Raw genomic sequence first — 17,858 nt, forward strand, 5'->3', positions numbered from 1 at the left:
TTTTAGTCGGGGCGTGATCAAATCCAATAAAGCCCGAAGGGCTTTATGATAGATTTGATCATGCCCCGACTGAAATTATCACCTCATAATATTCAAAGAATGATTCCTTATTACTTATATTTATATAATTTTAAGCCATCTTACGATTAAATATTTAAATATAAATAAGCAAACCCCGCTGGCACCTCTGTATTAGGGTTATATACCGTAGTACAAAATCGATACGTGGTGTTATCACAGGCAAAGACACTGGAAAATGTAAATATTTCCGGTTATTGTCGATAAGTGTGAAGAATAGAAATTTAATAAGAGACTTATTAATTGATGTTTTTAATATCAAGTTTCATTTATAAAGATTATTTGATGTGTTATATCAAAAATTGTAAGATTTAATCTAAAGCAAGAATTTGATTGAAACTGTATGAATAAAGTGAATGAATATCTTCTTATGCAATGAATTAATGTTGATTTCATAATGTTCTTTTGAATACATTCTTTAGACCTGACTAAATCTGAAAGTTGGCAATAAGAATTTTGTATGCCATTATCAATGATTTTGCAATCAAAAAGTGGTGAAAATTAGGTATTTGTATTGTAAGCTGTATCTAAGAGGTCATTTAATGGTGACAAATATATATTGGTTACCGTGGCAATGGTACCTTAATGAAACATTCTACAGCCAAATTCAATGAAAGGGTATTACATTTTGATCGGTAAAATGAAGCGATAATGATTTGGTATTTCTTGACACAGTGCACACTGAATTATGAGTGATATGGTATGAAAAGAGATGATTGCACTATGAGTACTGGTAAATCACCAAATTCTCTCTATATTTTGCAGGACCCATGTCTCCACCAGCATTTAAAGTTCCAGAGTCCCCCACCCTTCCCAAGTATGTACTAGTACTGGTGTTTTGTAAACTTTGAGTACAGTGCAGATAGTCTAAGTACATGTACTGTCTATATTTATAAAAAAAATGAAAAATTTTTCTGAGCAGGATGGAGGGGTAGGAAAAGGTTGCATTATTTTTTGTTGTTTATCTTGCCCTTTGAAAAATAACTTTTAAATTAGATTATTAACCACTAAAAGGTAGTTTAGAAAAATTCATCATGCAGAAAAAATAAGATGGAAGCAAAATGACCTCCTTTTTTCTGGTCTTTGAGAGTCCTGCATCGATTAGAACAGGATTATTTACTTTGTATTAAGCATATTAACGATGCTGAAAAATCTTAAATTGTCTAGAAAAATGTATATTTATATTCCAAAGCATACATATACTCTAGAATTTTTTTGTTACTTTATTATATTCAAATTGAAGAAAAATTGTTTTTTTGTTTGTTCTTTTTTCCAGATTTGATTGGTTTCAAACTAAAACAACCGTGACTTTAGTAGTGTATACGAAATGGAAGTCCATGAAGTCCGATTTTGTTGTCATTGACAAGCAGGGAAACAACTTTCTAGCCACCCTGTACATAGAAGACTATATCTACTACCTACATATAGGTAAGTAATAATTTTAAATAATTTAATTCTGTTTGTAACACAGCATTTGATTGGATAGAAAAATTTATTTAATTTGTATAACCTGCTTTGCACATCACAAGACACGTCACAATGCACCAACATCAAAAACGTACGATTCCACTTGACATTACGCTTGAATTTTGAACAGAATTATTTCATTTTAAAAGGAAATGGACTCAGTTTGAACAGTAAATTACAGAAAATTAAATTATAAGGAATGAACACAATGTCTACCCAAGTTATACTCGTATACCCTGGGTTGGAGCAATTTACGCTTTTTTATAATCCGCCTAGCAGATTATAAAGCGTAAACTGCCCCAACCCAGGTTATACTCGTATAACTTGGTTAGACATTATGTTAATTTCTTAAGTAAAAAACTTGTGAAAGAGCTTTGGTTAACATTTCAATAACAATATCATGCCGTTACTTTGAGGGAGTACGTTGTGTTAAATTTAATAAAGGGAAAGGTTAATGTATTTGTCTGGATTTTTTGAAAATATTTATGCAGCATTTGAACTTCTGATGATATTAATTGCTGATCTAAAAATAGATACCAGGGTATGAATCTCTCACGATCTGCACAAAAATAAAAACACTTTCAAATATAGCTATGTATATGAATTTAGCAAATATCATGTCTGATTTGCTTTCCTATGGTCACATAATTTGTTTTTCATTTTTAATTAATTAAAATGTTTTGTCTGAAATGAATGACTTGTCCAATTTACTCTCAATCAATCAGAAGATTTTTTACCTTTCCCTGTTTCTGATCAACCTTTGCCTCGTAAATGTAACCTTTATAAACTGTTTTTCAATTTTTATGGGTGATAGACGATTAGGAGTATGTGAGACATAGAAAACAACCCTTGGAAAAATTTAATCAAATGAACTTTAGGCAAGGGTGTATGTGTTTTATATGTGCGAGATAAGTAGAAAATAGGGAAAAAATAACTTGTTTACATGTTTCTGAACATATGTCTGATCCCCATGACTCTGTATGAAGTCCACAAAGAATTTTCAAACTTCATTTACCGGTACGTAAAAAAACGTCCCATAAGCTTTGTGTAATATATTTAATTACTTATAAATCCTTTTATTTTTTTCTAACTTGAATTCAGGTAATTAAGGAACGAATACACATGTTTAGCCTAACTGATTTCCCGGACCAATATATTGATTCATTTCTACGTAATTGTTGTGTTTTGTAGAGCTTGCAGAGGCAATATCATTACATTATGAAGGTATGTATTATGATACAATTCATCATGTCAGAAGGATTATACAATATTAAAACAAGTTATGTCGCGATGATTGTTCCTCGAATAATACAGCTTTTAGGTAGTTTTCAGCTGTTGTTATGAAATAAAATTGCATAATTCCATGATTTTGATTAAAACGAGAAAACGTAAGGGGGATTGGGAGCTGCCTGATTGAAAGCATCATTAAAAAGACTAACGTTGTACCAGCAGAAATCAATCTGTCCCACATTGTTTCTGATCAAAAGCTTCAGGCCCACACAGTTTCCAATGATGTCATCATTAAGTAAATATTTTATAACCCGATGAAATAATTCATTAGTGCATGCAGGCTTTTGGTTTAATTGTTTCCATCACGTAATTAAGATTTTTTTTTTCAAAATTGCATTCGACATTGATAACTGGTATTTGAAAAACTGAGGGGGAGAAACACACTTTCTTAATTTGACAAATCCTTGTGAAAAAGACAAAATTTAACAAATCTTTGTAACATAATACAGTAAGGCTCACTTTGTATAAACACAGATTAAGTGAAATCACAGAAAAAAGGAAAGTTTTTGGGAAGATTATAACCACCAACAAAATATTTTGAAAATTCCTCTTTACTTCTTATATATAACTTGCTGATCAAACCTTCTTAGAGCTGTTTTGATTTTTTTAATTTGTTTATTTGATATTTGACAGTGAAAGTAAATACAGACAACGGCAAAGTAGACATTATACTGACAAAGGAGTCTGAGAAACAGTGGCCCAGTGTGGGAAAGCATCTACAGAAACACAACAAAACAGTCAAACTCAAAGACCAAGGTACACATAACCTGTTGATTTTTAACAAAACTGTATACAGGGTTATTTTCGCCCCGTGTAATTTTCGCCCTTCTTTACACTTGTAAAAAGTTTCACTCCATTTTGAATTTGCCCCGACACAGTTGTGTAAAGAGAGATGATTTGAAACATCAGAATATGCCCAGTCTTAAATTCGCCGCTGACAACAAGGGCAAAAGGAGCAAAAATAAAACAGGGGCGAATATTTCCCTGTATACCGCACTGTGGTTTCATCATTATTTATTGAAAACCAGTCTTCATGAATTTTGTTAAGTTGAAAACTTTTTATTAAGTGTTCATTGAAGTGCAGTATCTAATAACATATTGTATTGATAAAATCATTGCCCAGCAAATTTACATATCTTTGAAATAGTGATTTTTCACGAAATCCATGAAAATTGGTACCCACAAATATTTAATGAAACCCTGGTAATGTAAACTATAATGACCTTGTCAGTCTGTCAGTCAACAATAACCGTCCTCTGAACTTTTGAACTGTAGAATATAGAAAACCTTTATGCTTCCTGATGTTAAAGGTCAAGGTCTAAGGTCAATAATTCAAGGTCTTTTTAAGTTCAAGGTCAAATTGATTGTAATGGTTCTATTCTCTTTGAAAGTATAAGACTGATTGAAATAATGGAGTTTTGGTCATACAAAACCCCTTTGCACTGCATTTTTTGAGTTCCAATTTCTCCTTACAGAAATAACATACAGAACATGTTCCGTTGATTCCGTGTCTCAAGTTACCCATGATTCCAAGTTGTTATGCCTGTCCCTCCCCGAGGGGACCAGGATGTGTGTTCCTGTGGGGTACCATGTACACCTCCAGCACAAAGTGTCAGGTGGGTACAGAACTCTGGACCATTGGCTCTGGATTTTCATGAAAATAATTTGTCGAAGAAAGGTCCATCATGTGAAAATGAAACGTTTATGTATACTTTAGCCAGCGCACACTGTAAAGTAAATTTTATTCACATGCAAGGAAATTCCCTAAGCTATGCCATGAACTAATGCCTGTCAAACATTTAAAAAAACATAAAGTAGTACCTATACATTGCCAAGAAAATTAGTAATTTCATAGAAGATTATCAATGGTTGCTAGAAATAAAAGTTGGTTTATAGCATGTGGTTGAAAATAGCAAAATGTGTTTTTGTCATGAATAGAAATGAATTTTTTTGGTGCAATGCATTAATATTATTTTCATCTCCACATGTTCACCTGGTTTCAGGGATGGAGGTGGTGAGGAGTTACACAGCAGTGACAGCGACCTTGACTGGGGAGCAGGATCCTAGGGTCAAGGACGGGTCAGTAATATACCTGATGATAAAGATCTACAAAAATGGAGCTCTTACTCCATGGATCGATTCCCTCAGTAAAGGTAGGTACACAAACAGTGTAGCTTTAATATTGTGTGAGGTTTAACTTCAGTGTAAAATTTACCAGACCAGAAATAAGACTACTGTTACTTACATGTATTACTATATATATCTGCCATTCAGCATTGAGGTAGAGAAGTTATGTGACTAGAATGGTTTTTAATATTGTATCTGAATGGCAGATAAAAAAATTCTTAATTCAGAAGGCTGGATAAGAAACAAATAGTTCATGAACTTTGACCTCTGTTGTAGGTGACCCTGTAGAGGTCAGTACATTTACTGGGAACTTCAGCGAGGATCGTCTGTCTGTGTGTCAGAATCTAGTCATGTTCGCCGCGGGTACGGGTTTTACTCCAATGGTTCGACTTATTCATCACTGTATAGAAGACACAAAGTCTAGAGTGTGAGTATTAACAAAGTATGGATCAAATTTTGTTTTTTTGTATAAAAAAAATTCTTGTTATTTAATAAACATCTTTTATTTTATGTCAATTAAATATTACCTTTGGCCAGAGTAAATTAATCTATAGATTCTTAGACTTGTAATGCAGCAGGCAGGTAATTCATTTTGTAATGGGGAGTAACTCAGTTTTCATGTTTTAACTTAAAATTGAAAATTTGAGTTATTCCCCTTTTCAATATAGCAATGAAATTAGTAAATGCAACAGCATTTGCCATGATGCTGCGGTGCCTGAGAATGAAAACTTAAGTTTTTTAGCCTTTCAGTATCTGAATACTTGAATGAATTTTTCACTCTTCCAGAAATCTTAAGTTAGTATTTTTCAATAAGAGAGAGGAGGACATTCTTTGGTGTGACCAGCTACAGTCCCTGGCTGAGAAAAGTGATAGGTTTGTACAAAAGAATCACTGTGGTTTCATCAATATTTCATGGGCACTGATTTTTGTGGTTTTAGTGACAATCATAGTTTTAAGGATACATAAATTCGTGAACAATGATCCCATCAGTACAATGTAGATGTAATATTAGAAATTGAACTTTGATGCATACTTCATTCATTGATCAACTCGACAAAGAAATCCATGAAAATTGGTATTCAATGGATAATGATGAAACTACAATGTCATGAAAGTTGTCATTGATTTCAGTAAAATTTGGCTCCAATGCATTGTTTAGACTTACGCTTTGAATTTCATCAGCTGACTAGCTACATTGTAAGCTGAAAAACAGCAAATTTTAAGATACAGAAAAAAATAAAATGTTTCAATAACTTTAATTTTCTATCAAATTGGTAAAGGTAAGATACATGTATAATAAATACTGATGCATATATTTTTGATTTGCATGTTAAAAGAAACGCTTGCAAGTTTGAGAATTCTTTGTAACTTTTTTGTAAAGTTAAAAACACTGAAATATGGCTGTATTTATTAAATATGAAATGAATTTTGATAATACAGATTTTCCTGTGATTATATCCTGTCTGAGGCAGACAGTGGCTGGTCCGGCAAGACAGGAAGGATAACTCTCGATCTAATGAAAGCATCATTACCTCAACAAACAGAAAAATCCAATTTACTTATATGTGCCTGTGGTCCCACCCCATTTACTAACTTAGTTACTAAGTAAGTGTGTCCATCTGTCTGCCTTTTTCCTTTTTCTCTCGATTGCATATTTTTATTGGATATTAAATCTTTAAAAAAAATCTGAAGGTCTTATTTCAACCTCAGTGATATTTTAATGCAGTTCATACTGAATACTAAAAATGCACAGATTTCTATTCTTTCAAAGGTTCAATCTTGTAATATACTAGTTATTGAATAACATTTGTGGTCTTGAATATTTTTCACAAAACACATGTATCAAAATTTTGCTTATTTGATATACTTTTAATCAAATATGCAAAGGATTTATAATTTTCATGAATTTATGTTGACTGGTATGTGCATATATAGTAAATATACTATATTTGCAGAGGGCATCAGATATTCATAGTTTTTGTAATGGTTGATAGATAGATTTGAGTTAACGTCTCATTTATTTTTGTTGATAGATTTGCCAAGGAGCTCGGATATTCTGAGAGTGAGTACCATGCATTCCAAGGGTGATTGAGATACAAATTATCTCAACTCAAAAAATCCATCTCAGGGAATTTGTATCTCACAGCTCATCTCGGTCTGTCACCGGCCAAGTTCCGTCGGGGATTTCCTCTTCGAAATGACAGTATTTCACAGAAATGTGGTGGATGCTCCATTAAGTTCTTGAAGTACATTGGTCAAACTCCATGTTATTGTTAATGGCAATTAATGGCAGTTAGCTTACATGTTTAACAAAATTATGTGACTGTTGACAGAACTATTTTTTCAAAATTAATTTTTTAAAGTTGGTGTTCAGCTCCGTATTTTGCAGTTGTAATTAAATTAAAATTAAAGTGGTTTAAGAAATTTAGTTTTCAATTTTTTGTATGAAGAGAAAGTGAATCTTCTTTCAAAAAAATTACAAGTTTTGATAAGTTTGAGAATACATGTAGCAGTACTTGTGCATTTAATTATGCCGTGGTTTCATTAATAACTTTGGGGAACAGTTTTCATTGATTTAATGAATATCAGAGCCATAAAGTGAGTATTGTACTTCTAATGAAAAAGGTTCATGTGCTGCTGACTTTGAATTTTCTCACTCTTGATTTAGTGGATCAGCTTCATGAAAAAAAAAATTACTGGTACATGTTCAACATACAGTTACAGAACATATGAAACTACATTATTCTTATGATGAAGGAGACTAGCTAATAACAAATTTTTTCGGGCGTATTACATGTATAATGAAAGGGAGACAAATTCATTATTATTTAGCATCAAGATATTTTTCTGACTTATCAGTTGATGGAGGAGTTCAATGATAGAGACAGGCATTATGATTGTTAAAACTAGCATTCCTAGAAGCTTTCTAGCTCTGTATATCAATTTTCAATGTTGTCGGATTGTTTGTTAATTTTGTTGGTTTTTAGTTTTGATTTTTTTAAAATATTAAAATAAGATTGATGGGTAATTAATATTTATGTGTGTCTTGAGAATTTTTTTTTTTCGACTTGAATTTGTAAAATATTCAGGTTGTCCTCATAAGAAAAAAAAAAAGTTTTAAGATTTAACTTATTTTGTGGTCAGAAGTCATGCAAAGATACATGTGTTATACTTTGTAAGTATTAATTTGAATTTTTTTTTAAGACCTGTATGGTCAAGAGATTTTCAAGCAAAATTATGACACCAAGTGGTCCAATTCTGCAGCAGCATTGACAATAAATTGAACTATTATAAATATATGACAGCTCAATAAATAAATTTTAAAAAATGAATTTTTACCATCTAAAGGAGTAATTTTTAACAGTTATTTATGAAGTAAAATTATCCCTAGGCATAAGCACAGCATACTTTGAATGTTGCGGGGAGCTGGTTACATCAATACATATAATATTTGTGATATTAGGGTCTGCTTATTACAATGTAAATGTCTTAGATCTTTATTTGACACTTGGTGTCAATTTCTGTGATATCTAATTCATTGATTTCTAAGAACTTGCAGAACCTGTGGTAATTTTTAAGATTCTTCTCCCAGCTAATAGTTTTTATGTGTTTTTTATTTATTCTCACAGCTAGCACATGCATGCTTGACATATTTTTAAATATTTTTCCAAATTGTGTGCAATATATTAAGTGATGTTATATTATCATAAAGTGGGATGAAAAAAAGTCGTAAATTAAAAAATCCAAGCTATTTGTCGCATAAGCAATGAATGTAAAACCCAACATGAATTACCTCCCATCATTGTTTCTTTTCCCCCTCTTCATCTCCATTTCATTCAATAGGTTTATTGTTTACATTTCATTTGCTCAAATATTGTTTTTGTTTTAGAGTAACATTACAGAGTTATTTCCCTTTGATTGATTTCTTACATTTCGTATTGTCTCCACAAACCTATTTGTTTCCCTGACATATGATTTTTACTGAACTGTCAGTCTATCTATTCACTAGTATGAACCAAGATTTATATTCAAGTCTTACAAAGACCAACTCGTATACGACATTTCGTAATGATAGAAAGATTCTTGCATACAAGTTGAGTCTTCGGTTTTGTTTATGATATTTTTTGTTTACATTGAAGATATAAACCCTTATACGAATTGGTCTTTGTACGACTTGACTTGACCTTTGAACCTAACAACTTGACATATATGTATTCTCACCTTTACCTCAGGATCAAAAGCAATTATAGAATATTATTAAATGGAACATATGTAATATACATTTATAAATTTTTTTTAGTAATATATCTAAAAAACTTTCGGTTTTGACACCTGACCCAAAGAACTAGACATACATGTATTCTCATCTTTTACCTCAGGATCAACAGCTATTATAGAATATTATCAAATGGAACATACATTTATACTTATTTTTGGTGTAATATATCTAAATTATTATCTTTTGGTGGAATTTTACTCCACACAATAGTAAACTATGACAAATAAGATATTGTCAAGTGACTCAAGTCAAAGGTTATCAAACAGGTATTTTTTTTTGTGTGAGTTGAATTGACTTATCTTACTAAGACATCAGTGGTAAGGCCCCTCTGCAATACATGTATGTATTTTTTGGGTGTGTATTTGTTTTGTAATTTGTAATTCTACATATTTTAGTAAATTCTATACACACACCTATATAGCAAAGGTTGACTATTAATGAGATTACAAAAGTGATGAGTATTGAAAAAATTCATGTTTTATTACTTTTGTATATTTTGTGGTATTAAAAATCAAATGCAAGCAATGTAACTATTTCAATTAGTTTTGACAAGAGAAATTATGACAATATTTTAACAATATGTACTCCGCCACTGAAGGGTTTATAGATTAAAAAAATATATACTTTATTGTCCTGTAGGAGAAATGGATAAAAGAACAGAATCCATCTCCCAATGTGATTATAGAGTTTGGTTGATTGATTGATGAAGATACCGAGCTATTGTTTGTTTCGTTTCTTTGCTACTATTTGTCATTTTCATATGAAAACAAAATATTTTTACATTTTGTACAAATTAGTTATACTTGTTGTTATATAGAAATTTGTTTATAGTGTTACAACAAAAATAAATTCTATAGATACATTACAAAATCTTGTTCAGATTGATTAAGTTGGGTATCTGAAACATTGATATTTTGTATACCGGTACTATAAATATGCCCAAGCGAATTGGAAGTCCCTTCCTACATCACTTCATGTATAATATGTTTATATCTTAAATCCTACAATATCTCCATGTTTTTTTTGCTGTCCCATCAAGATTTGACTTCACTTTACTCATGCAATTTCTCCCCCCAAATTCCTGTCTCCAATTTCTCTCTGTCCTTTCCTTCACTCCCCCCCCCCCCCAAACTTGAGCACAGCTTGGATGCTGTGATAAATAACAAACTTTACCAGGAAATGTGCAGCTTTCTCACTAGCTAGAACTTAAAGAGACAGATATTTCATCAAAGTTGGTAACTAAAGAAGAAACACAAATATATTATGTCCCACTTTTTATTTATGTTCGTAAACTGTTTAACAGAAACAAAAAGGGATATAAACAACAAACGTCTTTGGCTTACAGCCATCATAAATTAAACTCAAATCTACATTTCATCAACATAGTATAACTGTGTGTGATTATGACATTCTTCATCCATGGACCAAATTAAGTTACAACCATCATGTTTTATACACAAGTTTAAACTTCTTGCATTTCAAAGCAAAAAAAAATCAAAATCAGAATCCACATAATTACACTGGTTTCAAACTACAATACATGTACATGTACCATAACATAACTTTTCCACCCACATAGTAATTTTATAAAAATTGTGTAATAATTTATACATGTACAGTACATCAATTAAAATGTATTGTTTAAAATAAGTTTTTTTGAACACTGAAAGCATCTGTAGTTTTGTTTTTAATAATATGGATATAATAGGTACTAAGTAAAACACATTTAATAAAACGGTATATGCAAATGACAAATGTGTCTGTCAAATATCTAAAAACGAATTGCCCTGGCATATATTTTGCGTAAAATAATATAAAATACATATAAGATTGCACCAAATTTTCATGAAAAATAGAAAACATAAGACTTTAAGCTAAAACTGGACCGACATTTGATATATTCTACACTCGATCTATCAGACCAGATTCGTCAGAGCCGATTTGTGCGGTCATTTTCTTTTTCACCCAAGTGAGAGCGTGAGAAATTCTCTTGGCATGCTTGTGAGGTGCGCCCGTAATGTCACGAATCTCCTGATTGGTCAATTTGTAAAGCTGCTCTAAATATTTGTAGTTCTGACCAATCACAGTACTGATATACATAGGAAGGCCAATGGAAATGAAGAAATCAGGAATGGACGAGGTTTTGAGCTCGGCACCTAGAGAGCATTTATCAGCTAGGTTTTCCATTTGTATCTAAAAACAAAGAAGAGAAACGATGAGTTTTAGAAAATTGAACTATTCAATGTCTGAACTCATGAAGAATTTCATTTGATTTACAAAATTGAAAAATACGTGAATGAACTTGAAACTTACCACAGGTCTATGCTGGGTGGTGAGCGAGTGCACTCGCACCTGTTCCAGTACAGTGCACACACTGGTCACGTCATGCTTGAGTTCCTCAGAGTATCTTTGGATAAGAGGTGGAGGAATCCGACACTCTCCAAGCTGAAAAAAAATTCCATTCAAAAATTAAGTCATTTCAAGATATGAAATGTTTGTTAAAAATTGTTTCTAAAAAATAATTATTTAATTTTCGTAAAAAATGAAAACTGTATTACCTTAGTGGAATAAGGTTCTTGGGAGAGGTTGATCTTCTCGTCCGCCAACTTGGCTGTGACTAGTGATACTAAGGATTTCTTAACATTCCTGAAGTCTTTGGGCGATGGAACCTGTCTTGAACTGTCCACAGACTGCGGTCTGTTGTTTGGCACTTTCTTGTCACTGTATTGCACTTGTCCCCCTTGACTTGATATGGCACCTAGAGAAGACTGGGCTCTTCCCTGTAGTTCCCCAGTGGGGGTCGAATCGGAGGAACCCCCCGTGGAGCCCCGCTGGTTCTGAACACAGTCTTGTCTCTGATTTCCTTCATGAACCAGTGAAAGAGGTCCAAATGGACACATCACTTGAACCTGAGCATCCTGTTTAGTGTTTTTGGACTTGTTCACAACCTTGCTAGGAAACGGTTTGGACCTCTCACACTCGGTAGCACCATTAGAAAGACTGTTCGCCTGAATGGCAAACTTAGAGCACCTTTGGTCCGTCGACTCACAATGGGAAGAGGTCTGTGTGGCAGCATTTGAACACATGAGAACATTGAAGTCTCCAAACACAGAATTATCCTCTGCCTGTGGGGTCACATGTTCCCCGGGGTGGACACAGGGAGGGTCACTCCTCTGGATGGCGCGGTTGATTTCACACACCTCCCGGTCCTCCTCCGTGAAGTCTTTGTCACTGCGCTCCATGTCCGACGTCTGACTCTCCCCTCCACAATTTTCCACACTGGTACGTCCACTGCTGGCACTCCCCCTCCCGCTGCTGTTAGCCGGTCGACTGCAGACATATCGAATATCCCCCACAGTTCGATTCTGATTCACAGGCTGCAAGTTTTCCTTATTATACTGAAGCGGGGACACACGACTAGTTTGGTTCTTTGACGAGATCATGTAGCCTTGTTTGTTAAAAACCTCCTTGTGACCCAAATGTTCACAGCTGCCAAAGCAACCAGAGTCCCTACTCCCCGGGCAGACCCGGTGGTGACAGTCGTTGATCGTCATCAGTCTAGGTGAATAACAGTACCCTGCATGATTCGGCAATCCGTTTGGGGTCCCCATTTCTGGAAACTCATCATCTGCAATGCCATGTGAAAACTATGTAAACGTTTTTTTGTGTTTTTCTTTTCCCTCTCTGTCAAAATGGGCTATCCTTTTATAAATAAAAGTAAAACCCTGTTTACTTACTGCCATCATACAGCTATATATGAAATCCTCAATTAATATCAATCAATGTTATCTTTGTACATGTATTACCTTCTGCACTACAGAGTAACTCTGCCGCTGTTAAAAGCTTGGCTCTCTGCTGAGGGTCCATGATTTCAAGAGCGTCCAAGTCACTCTCATTCAGGTCGGCAAAGTTGTCCAAGTGCTCAAATCCATTCTCCAGAAAGACTTTTTCTAGGCTCTGTCAATAAAAGAATTTTCATTTTAAAATTTACTTCGACCGATTCTTTTTTAACAGTGCTCTATATCATTATAAATATTGAATTTTTCTGTGGGGTGTTTTATGAAAATTTTGAAGCATTATCCATATAGTAAAATTAAAAAGATGCTGTTTTTATAGCCATCCATTCAAAATTAGCAAAAAATAATATTGGAAAAAAAATTTAAAATGTAAGTAAGCATATTTCTGTACCAAAACACAAAAATATAATCTGCAGAAAAAAACCAGTTAAACTGTGAACATGCTTACCTCTAGGCCTATCCTATATAAAAGCTCCTCAACCGTCCTGGGTTTGGTTTTTCTGGGGGTTCTCCGGGGGTTCGGGGTCCTCCTCTGAGTTCCCTCCCCATTGCCGTGACTACAGGGCTCTGTGTGGGAGGGTCTGAACCACCCCGTTCTCCCACTTAGCACTCCCTTCCACAGTCCCCCCGCAGTTCTTGTGGCAACCCAAATAATGTCTCCTTTCTGCAACGGAAGATATAATTTATTATTATGCAATTTTATCCATAGTCTATCATCTCAAGGCAAAGTACATTTACTTGACTTCCATGTAAAATGACCATGCTCCTTTTTTTTTTTATATTTTTCATTTTTTTGATAAATTGTAAATAAAGAGATATATTTAAATTGAAATCAAAATATACTAAATATGCATAAAAGAAAAAAATTATGGGGTAAAAAAAAATCTTAATTATATGGATCAAAAAGATTATGAAGAAGCAGTTAACGTTTCAGAAAACTTCTTATAATTAATTTTAATTCCTTAATTGTTAATCACAGTCGTATACCTTGATGTGTAGCATGTCTACTTCGGACTTGGACGGTGAGTAGTCGGTGAGGACCCTGACAAGTGAGGAGGTGCTGTTGTCATGGATACCCCCCACCCCCTCAGCCTCCATCGACGAGTGACTCTTGCCACTCCCCGGACTAGCACTGTGAGTGGCTGGAAGCAAATATAAAAATCTTGTCATTCAATTACCTGTAATGTCACCACATTTCATGGCTTCAATCTTTAACTACAGAAGGGCACCAAGATCAATTTTAAAATATTGAAGTGATTTTTTCGTTTCCATGCTAAGTCTAGAAACTCTCATAAATCATTTATTTCCATGTTATGTCATTTCATCATTTTTTTTGTAAAGTAAAAAATAATTAATGTGATCAATCTCACAATAAAATAAAATTTATATCCACATTAATCAAAATCAAACACACTTTCATCCAAATACCAGAGGTTACACGAGACCTTTATTTTGTTAACTACACAGAGAAAATGTGGGGGGTGATGCATACATTTCTATTTTCATCTCCCTCGTGAATTTTTCTGTGATATTTTGATCAAGAGATCAGTTGGAAAGTAAAGTTTATAATACATACACATGTTCCCCGATCCCCCACTCTGGGAACTATCGACAGAGCTAACCGATTTATTGGTCCCAGACTGGTTACGCACCTGCAAAAAGAAAGACGAAAATAACAAATTAGTTCTTTCGTAAACTCTTAAAAGGGTTTGATGCAATTCTCTGTGAGATATGGATTTTCTTGCATAAAAATCAGTGATTTATTCCCCTCTAATCTTTCTCTCCCTCTAATCATTATCCCAAATTAAGAACAATTATCGACATAAAACGGAAAGGGGGGTAACTCTACCTGCCCCATTAATATTGTCAAAAACATTTGTTACGTGAAATCTGATATCAATTTATTCTGACTGAACACGCAGGTGTGACAGTCTCAATAATCAATATCTTAAGCTGTTTCCTTTAACATGTCAAACAGTTATTACTTTAGGCGGTTTTCTCGCCTTCTCTCTTTTTTCCCCCCTTTACACAATTTCTTCTTCCCAAGTCAGTTTAGGAATAAAAGAAAAAAAAAGACAAGTTTCACCATCTGCAGATAATGCTATTTTCTGCATGATAAGCCGTGGTCAATTGTAGTGTGTTGACAACTTTATTAATGCCGAAATCAATGAGGGGACATCCTCGTCTAATTGAATAAATCTAAGGCTTCTCAATCCCTCTACTGTCTGACCCAACAATCGCATTACTTTACAGTTCCTGAAAAACCACACTTCCCACCTTCTTCTATATAATCTGACAATAAAAACTACTAAACCTTCGAGACAAAATCAATATTTCTTCCACATACAGTAAGCTCCGGAGCTATCTTCCGTGAGACAGATATTCTATATGCAAACTATTTTCACAATTTCTTGCTCTCAAAACAAAGGAATTGCAGAAGCAAATCCAAGCCCTATTTTTTTTTCTTTTTAATATTTCCGGTTATTAAAAAAAGAAGAAGAAAAAACCCAGAAAATTGTTTGACTTCTCCAGATTATGAACATTGATCAATAAATTTTTAGAACATTCAAATAAATTCACATCAAAATCCTATCAGCACTTCAGCATTAGTTAAAAACTTGGGCCTAAATTAAACCTGAAATGAACAGCCGTATGTAAACAGAAAGTGTCAGACGATATCGTCAGTTTCCATGAAAATGACACAGAGTTTGAAATCCAAGTCATTTGTTGATATCTGCTGCTAATGATGTGTATATTAGTTGCCTCATAAATATCCAAAATGAGGGCTGCAGTGCAAGATCTGTCTGTGATGTTGTTTATTTTAGAAAGCCCTGGGTTCTTTTGGTGTCTATCATAATTCACGAGAGAGAGAGAGAGAGAGAGAGAGAGAGTACTTTACACTTACATATGCAATTATTTTTAATTTTGATTATACATATTTTAGTCTCAGTATTTCAAAATTCATATCAGTTAAAAAACTATAAAATTTCATTTCTTTTTTTAAATGAATCTCTAAAAATGTTAAAAGCAACCGAATCCACTATTGATGTCTTTGCGAATATAAAAGAAATGTTTGAAATCTGACAAACATTGGACAATTTACATCTTGGTTTTTGAAATTTATCTGACTTTTAAGACAGTAGAGATACTTCACACACAAACTTATCTGAGAGAAAACACACTGCTCAAATCTCTTAAAAAAAAGATAATTACAAAATACATTAACACAGAGATGAAAACAAAAAAGATTGCAATAATTTTCGAGAAAACAATCAATTTCCCTGTCTTCAACACAATTATTATACTCAAAACTGAAAAATCCCTACAAAACATTTTCTTTAATTTTTTTTTCTTTGCAAACACTGCCGAGTACAGATTCATGCTTTAATTGATTCTGACATTGACACCCTTTTTCCAGTTCCTAACGCTGATCAGCTTGTGGTGCGAAAGTTCAGGATCCCTATGTATTATATATGAGGCATCTGATCAAAATCCCATCAAGCTATCAGCTAGCTAGTGTAGAAGAGCTCCCTTGACCCAAGAAATTAACACCCTGCATGGAAATCTTATTTTCATATACATGTACTAGCTTGCTTAAAACTGAGACAAAAAAATCCTGGTTTTAAAATTCTTTTTAGATGAAATTATCTACATCCACTAGTGACTACCCCCTCCTAATATCTTACATTGAACCAATATGCTTATAATTTTTTTTTAACTTATTGTGTTTTAGTTTTGTGCATTTTATTAATTAAAACATTGACATTTTATGAACCAGAAATCTTAAACCAGTACTTTTAAAAAAATAATTTCATTCAATCGGCATCTGACTTTCCTCCGTTGCTGTAAAATATGATGTAGCTGACATGAATCTCGGAAAAAGAAATTGCGTAGAATAATGGCGGAGACTATCAGAAATTGATCTGTGCACTCAGTCTTGGATACTGACATGGCTGAATAAGGAAAAGCGGAAAAGCAATACTGTTTTATTCTTCACAAAAGGAGATATTCATTTGTTGGTGTGTCAAAATATTTACGTAAATTAATTTTCGGCAAAAACAAAAAAATATTTTATTTCATTTCCTACCACCAAGGAGAAAGAAACTGAACCTTTTCTATTTTGAAGGGTAAACACAGATTTCTCCCATGTGTGAACTGAACAATTATTTTATTTGTTAAAAGTGTTATCAACATTAATTAACTGATATGGTCCAGATTTATCAAATTCCCCAAAAATATTCTTGAAGCAAATGGGAATGGAATATTAATGCAGTACAGCCATAAGCAATACTGTAACTCCATGTATTACCAAAAATTACCAAGACATTAGGAGGATAGGGTTGTTTTATATCAAAGATTTTCATTTGTATCTTCATATTACAGAAAGGAGAACTTGCATTTCATTATATATGTACGGTCAAACTTCATTATCTCAAACTATAGTTTAGACTGTTTTAAACTTCAGGATATCCAAGTATTCGAGATATAGAGGGTAAAATACTAAAAAAAAAAGTGGTTGGGAATTACTAATCACTTTGAAATATCCATACGAGGTATCAGTGTTTGAAATATCAAAATTTAACTGTACACGTGTATATACCCTTAGCTACTACACAGATTATTGATAACACCACAATTTATTTTCTCCCCCTCAAGACAGCTTTCAGGAAAATGAGACGAAGCTCTTCTTTTGTTTGATTTTTCTACAACTTTCAATTAAAGGCCTTTTAGAACTCGCCTGATTACTCCATCAATAATTGATGCTTCTTTGCTCCAACAAAAACAAATACCGATAGTGTATTCTCCTCTCTCAAACACAG

The 17,858-nt window shown here is 33.3% G+C and overlaps 2 protein-coding genes across 10 annotated transcripts in view; one reads left to right on the top strand and one right to left on the bottom strand.

Annotated features, from left to right (window-relative positions):
- LOC128183935 (cytochrome b5 reductase 4-like) overlaps nucleotides 1–9,267 on the top strand; it is a 29,637-nt gene extending 20,370 nt beyond the window's left edge. For all 4 annotated transcript variants that reach the window (XM_052853168.1, XM_052853170.1, XM_052853167.1 and 1 more), the window contains 10 exons: nucleotides 844–895; nucleotides 1,355–1,506; nucleotides 2,737–2,769; nucleotides 3,469–3,591; nucleotides 4,311–4,451; nucleotides 4,839–4,988; nucleotides 5,239–5,389; nucleotides 5,749–5,835; nucleotides 6,403–6,567; nucleotides 6,996–9,267. In XM_052853168.1, the coding sequence (XP_052709128.1) occupies nucleotides 844–895; nucleotides 1,355–1,506; nucleotides 2,737–2,769; nucleotides 3,469–3,591; nucleotides 4,311–4,451; nucleotides 4,839–4,988; nucleotides 5,239–5,389; nucleotides 5,749–5,835; nucleotides 6,403–6,567; nucleotides 6,996–7,050 (1,109 nt within the window). In that variant the 3' untranslated portion in view covers nucleotides 7,051–9,267. The remainder of the gene's footprint in view (nucleotides 1–843; nucleotides 896–1,354; nucleotides 1,507–2,736; nucleotides 2,770–3,468; nucleotides 3,592–4,310; nucleotides 4,452–4,838; nucleotides 4,989–5,238; nucleotides 5,390–5,748; nucleotides 5,836–6,402; nucleotides 6,568–6,995) is intronic.
- A 1,233-nt stretch (nucleotides 9,268–10,500) lies between these two features.
- Nucleotides 10,501–17,858, bottom strand: part of LOC128183367 (SAM and SH3 domain-containing protein 1-like) — a 42,136-nt gene continuing 34,778 nt past the window's right edge. For all 6 annotated transcript variants that reach the window (XM_052852356.1, XM_052852355.1, XM_052852354.1 and 3 more), the window contains 7 exons: nucleotides 14,615–14,690; nucleotides 14,026–14,180; nucleotides 13,487–13,702; nucleotides 13,048–13,198; nucleotides 11,800–12,869; nucleotides 11,555–11,686; nucleotides 10,501–11,434 (listed from right to left, as the gene is read on the bottom strand). In XM_052852356.1, coding sequence (XP_052708316.1) covers nucleotides 11,144–11,434; nucleotides 11,555–11,686; nucleotides 11,800–12,869; nucleotides 13,048–13,198; nucleotides 13,487–13,702; nucleotides 14,026–14,180; nucleotides 14,615–14,690 — 2,091 coding nt within the window. In that variant the 3' untranslated portion in view covers nucleotides 10,501–11,143. The remainder of the gene's footprint in view (nucleotides 11,435–11,554; nucleotides 11,687–11,799; nucleotides 12,870–13,047; nucleotides 13,199–13,486; nucleotides 13,703–14,025; nucleotides 14,181–14,614; nucleotides 14,691–17,858) is intronic.

This window comes from Crassostrea angulata, chromosome 5, assembly GCF_025612915.1.
Source record: "Crassostrea angulata isolate pt1a10 chromosome 5, ASM2561291v2, whole genome shotgun sequence".
NCBI lineage: Eukaryota > Metazoa > Mollusca > Bivalvia > Ostreida > Ostreidae > Magallana > Magallana angulata.